Source organism: Anarrhichthys ocellatus, unplaced genomic scaffold (genome assembly GCF_004355925.1).
Source record: "Anarrhichthys ocellatus isolate YVR2014 unplaced genomic scaffold, GSC_Weel_1.0 scaffold40, whole genome shotgun sequence".
NCBI classification, from domain to species: domain Eukaryota; kingdom Metazoa; phylum Chordata; class Actinopteri; order Perciformes; family Anarhichadidae; genus Anarrhichthys; species Anarrhichthys ocellatus.
In genome coordinates this window covers 2,693,444-2,702,208 of record NW_022280070.1, presented here as the reverse complement: position 1 = coordinate 2,702,208, position 8,765 = coordinate 2,693,444, and the positions used below count along the sequence as shown (strand labels likewise).

The following is an 8,765-nucleotide window of genomic DNA, read 5'->3' as shown; positions in this document are numbered from 1 at the left end:
TGTTTTTTTACAGCCAGAATACGCAGTGTGAACCTCTTCTCTGGCATCCCTCACCCTCACTGATGGCCACAGACCAAATTGAATTCTGACTAACGAGCTGGAAATACTCAGCCCCACCTTCATCTCCACATCAAGGCCCTTATTTCCAGGACAGGGTGGAAATTAAAGGAGGAGTAGGCATTAATCCATAATCCAACATTGATTTACTGAAACACGGGATATGTTACTTACCATAAATTCCTGTTCTACATTAAACAATATAAATTTCAACCATCAGAGTATGTAATCCTTGCAAGAGCCTGAGGATGATACAACAAACTGTAATGGATCACAGAAAAGCATGTACTTGTTAATATTGGAGAGGTGAAAACAGACAAAACAATGGAAGCAGATTAAAGAACACCCTCACAGAAAGAAATATTGATGCCAAGAAAAACTTTAAATTTGGAGCGAAAGCAAACAGATGCAAGTCTGGGATCCAGCAGTGAAACGATCAGCGCTGTTCTGCGAAGGAAATGATTTAACTATGTAATTCCTGCACATCCTTGTGTGCCAAAATGGAAGAAATATTCAAATATTTTACTTAACTAAATGAAGCAATACCACAACAGAAACATACTTTTACTTAAATGAAATAAAAACATGAATATTGTATAATTCTACAAATATTAATATAAAATTAGCCGTTTATATCTACGAAGGGGGCGGGTCCTTTTCACAAAGCCGGCCGACATTGTTTCTACAGTAGCCCAGAACAACAAACCTCACGCCTGTAGATAAGGCTATTCCCTTTTTCATGTTTTCGTGTCGGCCACCGTAGTTCTCCTACCCCCTCTTGCCGGCACATGGGGGAAGTTTCAGTTGGTTGCTATCTGCAACCTCACCGCTAGATGTTGCCAAATACTACATACTCACCTGAGACTTTGTGGGTATTTGGTCTCAAAAAACAAGTGGAACAAAATTAAAATGGTGACCTGATGATGGTGCTAGAGAAAACGTTAAATGATCACCAAAGAGATTACTGTTCATCCTGTAAGGAGGGGATGCCAAATATTATGGCAATCCATCCAAGAAATTTCATACCAAGCAAAAGGGAAGCAGAGGGGGACACAAATATACACAATGGCCTTGAATGTTAAACAGCCACGAGCTTGATCTGTTCTGCCTCAATATAAGGGACATCATAAAACTAGACCATTGTGATTCTCATCCTCTAGAATGTTGAGTATATTTTATTTGACAATTCTGCTTCCCAAGAAGTCTTTTCCCAAGTAGAGTGGACATGATTCATCTGGAGAAAATACATCTTGTCATCCATGTTTGAGAAAACAAAGAGGGTTTCATGTACAATGCAGCTCCTCTATCTTTACTGTGAAAATAAACAGGAAAATAAACAGAAAAGTACTAAAGCAACCATATTATCAGTCTTGTGTGCTGTAAAAAAATATAATTAACATAAAGGCAATAAAAGCAAACCTGTCAAAAGCAAAGCATCTCTGCATCAAAAAGGCCCTTTGTTGGATCTGCTACATCTCACAGCCAGACACGGATGTAGCAATCTCTGCTTCCCGTGTCCGCCTCCTGTTTTCCTTCATGAGAGAAAAAAAAAAAAATCGAGGAAGAAAACAAAACGAAGGCGAGAGAGGAAAGAACGAGTGCATCAATCAAGTAGCTTCTTACTGCCAACAATGAGGTCAGTCTTTCATTTACTGGGCTCACTGAGTCTCCATGAGCCACAGCTGGCCCACACAGGCACAGAAAATGACAAACAATTTTTTTCAAAACAATTTATTTGTTTTGCAGAGAGGGCAACATACTATTTCTTTTCTTACTGTAAAATAAAGTCGATACATTAGACTTTGCACTGCAAGTCCTGTCATGATACGTAATATATAGATCTCTAAAAAAACTACTTTGTATTCATTTGCTTACCACAGGGTCCTTTATCTCACTGTCTTTTCCTGAAAGAGGCATTATTTGCATTTGTACACATTTAAGCTGCCTTTAGCCAGTAGCAGCCCCGTTGAAAGTTATCACGTTATAGCCTTAAGGCAGCAGTCAGCCCTTTGCCCAGATCATTCTCGTCTGAACCCTGGGATAAACAAAGTCGTCGTCTAGAGTTGAACAGCGAACTCTGAAATCCAGCACTGGCTCCAATCCTGCTCGTCTTTGGCTCACACATACACCCTTTAATTACATTTCAGTTACACTGAGATCACGTAAAAAATACTCCCAGCATGTTAAGCCTTGAAAGGTTTCATTCATAAGACCTCATCAATGTGTCAAAGCAGTATATGGTCAGATGATGCAAGGTTTCCGTAACCTGTCAGGTAACACTGTCATCTAAATCTATTGCTGAGCGTGTGTGGAAAGGTGGTTGTTTTTGGGAGCTGGAACAAGAACCAGGCAGCCAGAGTTCGTTTTCCACCCATTTATACACCCCAATTCTGTAATGTCTGCAAAACCAGCTGCTCTCAATGATTTACTTTTAAAGACACAAAGTCCTGAAAGTATCATGAGATTTGACACAGTCTAAATATAAAAAATATATTTCTATACATATATATACACATATATATATATATATATATATATATATATATACACACACATGTATATATTTTTGTTTATAAAAATGTAATTGGGATAGACACGGGAATATAAATAAAAATGAAACAAATTTCACATTTGAAGTAAAAGAAAAAAAAAAAATTTGGTAAAGAGAACAAAAACTCCAGAACATTCATTTAACATCAAAAGTGCATCTGATTTAAAGCAAAGGTTTCTCAGTCAGGGATGTTTGGTCTAGACACAAATCAACAGTAAGATCTTAGGCAAAGGCGATGGAGAGCACTTCCAAATGAAGGCCCTATAAGTTTGCATTTTTAAACCAAAAAAAGCATCACCTGCTTCATTTTCACATATAACTGATAACAAGTCCGTATCATTATATTTTATCTGCCCCCTTTTTTTGCCACTTTGTGGGCTGAGAACACCTGTGACACTGAAGAGCTATAAAAGGAGGATGGCACATGGAAGGATAAGTCACATTTTGGCAAAAGGTAGAACAAGACATGGAAAAGTCAATTTAAAAGAAACATACACACTCAGCTCCTCCTGCGCAGTTACATCTCATACTTTATAGAAATATATTATTTGATTTAAATTCCTAGATTGTACTGAAATGCACTTATTAACGTGAATCCTTTCAATGTATTAACTGGTTAGAAGGACAGCAATAGTGACAGAGGAGGGAGTGTTTTCTTTCTGTGAAGAGTCATATCTTAAAATATGTTATTCTAGCTGCATAGCCCCAGTTAGGTTTGTGCCTCTCATGCATTACAATCACTTTCAAGTAACAGAGCTTTTGTTTCTCTGAAAAATAAACAGCAAGATCATTTAACAGAACTCACTGCTGCTATGAAGGCATTTCAAAAGTCCTTAAAAACTCTATACTCTAAAATAATTGCTGCTCTATTTAAATAAAAATAAAAAAGATATCTTTTAACCCTTTTCTTAAGTTGTGACTGTATTTTGCATCCAAGCAGCTGGGAATGACATACGCCCTTGCTCTTTTTGTACAACAAAAGAAAAATATGAAAATATCAATATAGTCAAAAAGTTTCCCAAGCTGTTTCCAAATTCAAACAAAGATGGTAGTCGGAAATGACATATATCTTTGCATAATTTATGCAACAAAAACCAAAGGAATTGGTATCAGTTATGTTTGTCTACAGTTAACACTTTCTTTTTGCACAGAAGACGAAACCTTTTCACATCCAGATGATTAGAAGTGTATTCTGAGCAGTAAGTGTTGTCAAACATCCTTCAGGGTCTTTCAAAGATCACCAAGTAATTCTTTTTCAGGGAAACTAGTTTGCCAATGTGACTTGAATGTAACCGCAATACATAAGAGACAAAAAACTGGTGCAAGTACACGCCGTGCATCGTGGTCGATTGAGGGTCCTGTTTATTCATTTCTACCACTAAAATGACTAAACCATGTTAAATTGATGTCTTAATTCTGAAGGGCTTAAATCAAAACATGCCTCAGTCTGTTCAATATTGGTGCAGCTAAACATTATTCTTCCACTAAACACCAGCTACTCTACGCACATCGCTCCATCTGTGTTTCATCCAACCTACGCAGACATTCAAAGAGTTTTCCTCGTTTAGAACGAGACAGAGACAAAGTGGGGAAAAAAGAGAACAATCCTGTCCAATTAAAACTGTTGAGCACACAGTGGTGTGCTGTAGCTTACAAACGGTGCTCAGCTGAATGTTTCAAACACTGTGGGGCTTCCTGGCATTTCACAGAGAATGCCAACACAGGAGAGGGTACACAATGAAGACACAACAGGTGCATGGCTTGAAGGACGCTGCCTTCGGAGTGCATCATTTGAAGTGTGTGCATATGAAGGATCCGCACTTAATCCACTTAATCTGTGTTTTGTTTCCCCCGTGTGGTCACTCTTGTAAGTGCAAGGCATTGATGACCGCTGTGGACAAACCGTCTTGTTATTTGGTTTTATGTGGAGGAGCGTCTTGAGCTCCGGCAGTGGCTCGGTGAGTTTAACACTGATTTCTAGATCAGTTCCACATCCAGATTTCCTGCCATGGACTGGGTGTCAAGGAAGCTACAGACACTGCTGAGGCCGTAACTCTGTGGTTGAAGTTCAGAAACCAGGCAGGCTTCAGCACAGAATCTGGGAGAAGGGATGTCTGAGCAGCTCCTCAGCACTGGGCCTGTGTTTGGCCTCCACAAAAATGCAGCTTATGAAGTCCCGTGCCTGGTCCGAGGTGTGCGAGGGCAGCAGCGGGTTGGTGGGCTGGGTGGCGATCTTGAATATGGCCGCCATGGCCTCGTATTCAGCCCACGGAGGCTTTTCTGTCAGCATCTCTACCACCGTACAACCAAGGCTCCTGTCAAGCAAGTGCGCGATTTATTTTTGCTTTACTTTCATCATGCAGTGGAGTCACATAACATGTTGAAACAAATACCACGTATTAGCAGCTCGATACTAAAGCTTTACAGGAATGTTTTGAGTGGAAACTTGCTGGCTGCAGAGGGCCTCCTCCACCTGTTTGGGAGGTACAAGCCCTCCTGGGAGCATTACTCTCCCTCTCCAACCTGGCCTAAGAACCTGGAACATACCAGCCTCTGTTACGACCTGTCTGACTGGCCTTCAGCCAATCACATCACTCGACTAGTAAATCACCACCCAATCAGATTGCATGATGGAATGTTGTTCTGGGATCAGACTCCTCACTTTATTAAAAGGTTTTCCTTTTAGGAGGACAGAGATTGTGCCACTGGATGCTACTCAATATCATCTTGCTGAATGATGGTATTTCTACCGAGTCCTCACATAAAAATAACCTGAATTCAAACTAAACGATTCTTACTAAAAGATGCATTTCCATCAAATTGTTGCTTGTACCAAGCAATAATTTATCAACTAATAATTTAGCTCAAGCGTGACATCTATCCCTGAAGACCTTTTCTTGAGAAAGAGGGATCAAACTTTAAACTACACTGCTGTGTGTCTTACCAGACATCGGCCTTCCTGCCGTAGCCCTCTCCACTGATCACCTCCGGGCTCATCCAGTAGGGGGTGCCAGTCACAGAGCGGATGCCGGTTCCAGACATGCAGATGGTCTGCAGCCTCTTGCTGGCACCGAAGTCCCCGAGCTTCACGTTGCCCGCTGAATCCCGCAGGATGTTGGCACCTGAGTTGACATGAAGCGTGTAAATATTTCAACTCACCAATGACCTTCCACATGCTGTGAAAACCCAAACATCTCTATATATTTAAACAGTGAACAGTGTAATGCTCAAGCCGGTTGAACAGGACTACCTTTGATGTCCCTGTGTACGATCATGTTGCTGTGCAGATAGGACATGCCCTCCAGGATCTGTCTCGTGTACTTCCGGGTCACGTTTTCTGTCAGTGCCCCGTAGGCCTTCAGCTGGTCTTTGACTGAACCCTGGAAAAACACATGTGCTTTACACAACAGCACTGAAGGTCTGAGCCCAGAACAGAGGGAGTAAAGTTAAAGTTATCTGGCACCTGAAAGATTTGTGTTATGCATTCAAAGTACGGGCAATGTAATGTAAAATGGCCTTTAGTCCCAGAAAGGAACTCAAATAAAAAATATTGCATTTGTGTTGGCATTTTCACCGCATCTGAAGAACCTCTAGACTGATAAAGGATCACTGTCTCTTTATCTCCCTTGTTTCTTAGACTTAATAAGAAGTTGGCTGCACAACTACGGCCCAGATTGCAAACTGAAACAAGGTTACTGAGGTCAAAATTTAGTTCCTGAGTTCCTAAAAAGGTTCCTGGAAACAGTCCTGCGGTTGAAAAGAAAGAAGTATTTGACTATATAAACCTAAATTCAGGGGAAGTGACCTGCCCGACCGTACTTCTGAATTACATTACATTACAGTCATTTAGCAGACGCTTTCATCCAAAGCGACTTACAATTTAGATTCCATCTACACACAGCTATGGGAGCACTTTTGGGGTTAAGTGTCTTGCTCAAGGACACATTGACATGCGACTAGCAGAGCCGGGGATCGAACCGCCGATCCTCTGATTGAAGGATGGCCCAGCTCTCCACTTAGCCACAGTCGCCAATGAATACTTCCTAAATCACCAACTGTATAGCAAATCAAAATGTTAAGTCACGAGAACTGATTGCTGTACTTTGTTTGCTCTCCTCGTGTCTTTTTTTAATGCTCTTATGTGACTGATGCAATGAGACTGATCACAAAGACTGAGGTTATGGAATTGAAGCTGTGACGTTGAAAGTTGCTGGGGACTCACCCCCGGCATGTACTCCATGAAAATACTGAGAGTCTTCTCATTGTGGTCCCTCAGACAGCCGTAATACTGAACAATACGCTCGTGATGCAGATTCTTCAGCAACTGGATTTCACACTCCAAAGCGCTGACCTCCTGTGCGGATAACAAAGAGAGGCAGAGAAATTACACACTGCTCAGACATTAAACATAAAAGCTGTCCTTTCTGAACAATGCGTCTCTGTTGATTTACTGTTTTCACATGTAAACAAAATGCATTTTGTGGACACGGCGGAGCCACCGAGGCTCCGTCATATCTGTTACCACTGATGACAAACAAATGTGACTATAAACACAGCGATTTATGGCTGCATGTGAAGTCTGCCAAAAGTGAAACCTAAAAGCATGGAGTAAATGAACAGTTCCCCAAAAGAAGTTCCTGTGTTTACTTCGGAGAAGGAGGCCACGACATAGTGGGAGACAGTGGGCAGTAAAAGTAATCCCCGAGTCCCAGTTTAATAGAAACAAGTGATACACAACTGCTACAGGCTGGGGGAGGGGTGCGAAGAGGTGATGGGAGGCCAAGGCAATCAGCCCTCACTGCCACCGCTCCCCCCACAACACTCGGCTTCTTTCAGACACAGGAAGTGACAGTGCATGTTTTCTCTGTGGAAGACAGGAAAAGACATTGAAATGGCAAAGAAGGGGGGGGGGGTGGTTGAGGGAGGAAAGAAAACCTCTTCAATACATTCCACTTCTTGAGTTGTTTATTAATGATTTTGTTTATGTGGCAAAGGATAAAATAAAGTGTGTTTGTGGCTTAACACGTGACCTCAGAACACGGAACTTAAATAGCGGATTGATTAATCAAATGCTGAGTAATGCTAATTATCTGCGTTCCAGCACGATGAAGTGATTAACATGCACGACATATGAGGTCATTCTTGGCGGTTTTACAGTTGGGCAGTAGTGCAGAGTTGCAGATTTGTTATTAATCAACACACTATGGTTTGGTTTTTCAAAAGACTGTAACGTCAACATCCATGACTGATATAAGTCAAGAGGAAATGACACTATTTCCTGACAAAAACAGCAGACTAATTAATGTCCACCAAGAAGTAGCGACATGTCAGGAAAGCAGACTTTTCTTTTTTTCACAACTAAAGCGCTAACAAGAGGTTGCATATCCATAAGCAACGGTGGAAATGTTCTGAACAGTACCAACAAGAGAAAATAGGAGAGCACAAGACAACCAAGCATTCTGCCTCTGTTAAAACATGAAAAGTTGATCTATCCGTGTTAGTGTCTCACCTTGCTGGTCTCAGGACTCTCAGGATCAAACTGGACCTGCTTGGCAGCCAGTTCCCTCCCAGTATCCACATCGTAACACAGGTAAACCCGACCAAACGCTCCCTGGCCCAGAAGCTTCCCCCGCCGCCATGTCATCGGAGCACTGGGGGCTGAGAAAAAAACAAAACAGCAATTCACATGGTACAGTTTACAAAAGGAATCAATTTTTACTTTGATTTCACCACCCAGGGGGTTTAGAAGCAGATTTTACTAACCCACCTTTAAAATAATGTTGCCGAGGTTTCTGCTAAAAGTAAATTCTGGTGGAAACCTTTATTACAAGTTACAAGCATCTGTACCGGCCCTTGAACCCTGCGCAGTGTATCCGTTATTTATATCTCTTAAGAATTCAAGTCATCCTAAAAAGTGTATTTTCAAAAGGACATTTTGTTTAGAGTTATTGTAGATCAACACTCACACTTATGCGCGACAGAACGATCTTGGGGACGGAGCCTGCCGTGAGCGTCGACCAGCTGCCAGCTGCCCACGCTATCCTCGCTGCCATTGAGCGACCGGCGTGACGGCACCAGAGTGAACAGGTTCCCCTGGGGGCGACGGATCCGCGGGAACGTCCGACGGCCTGGAGGAGGGGGGGGGGGGGGGGGGGGG

General features: G+C 41.9%; 1 protein-coding gene across 2 annotated transcripts in view; it reads right to left on the bottom strand.

Annotated features, from left to right (window-relative positions):
- Positions 1-2,646: 2,646 nt before the first annotated feature.
- map3k3 (mitogen-activated protein kinase kinase kinase 3) overlaps positions 2,647-8,765 on the bottom strand; it is a 17,784-nt gene continuing 11,665 nt past the window's right edge. For both annotated transcript variants that reach the window (XM_031867906.1, XM_031867907.1), the window contains 6 exons: positions 8,575-8,736; positions 8,118-8,266; positions 6,831-6,962; positions 5,859-5,988; positions 5,553-5,730; positions 2,647-4,923 (listed from right to left, as the gene is read on the bottom strand). In XM_031867906.1, the coding sequence (XP_031723766.1) occupies positions 4,695-4,923; positions 5,553-5,730; positions 5,859-5,988; positions 6,831-6,962; positions 8,118-8,266; positions 8,575-8,736 (980 nt within the window). In that variant the 3' untranslated portion in view covers positions 2,647-4,694. The remainder of the gene's footprint in view (positions 4,924-5,552; positions 5,731-5,858; positions 5,989-6,830; positions 6,963-8,117; positions 8,267-8,574; positions 8,737-8,765) is intronic.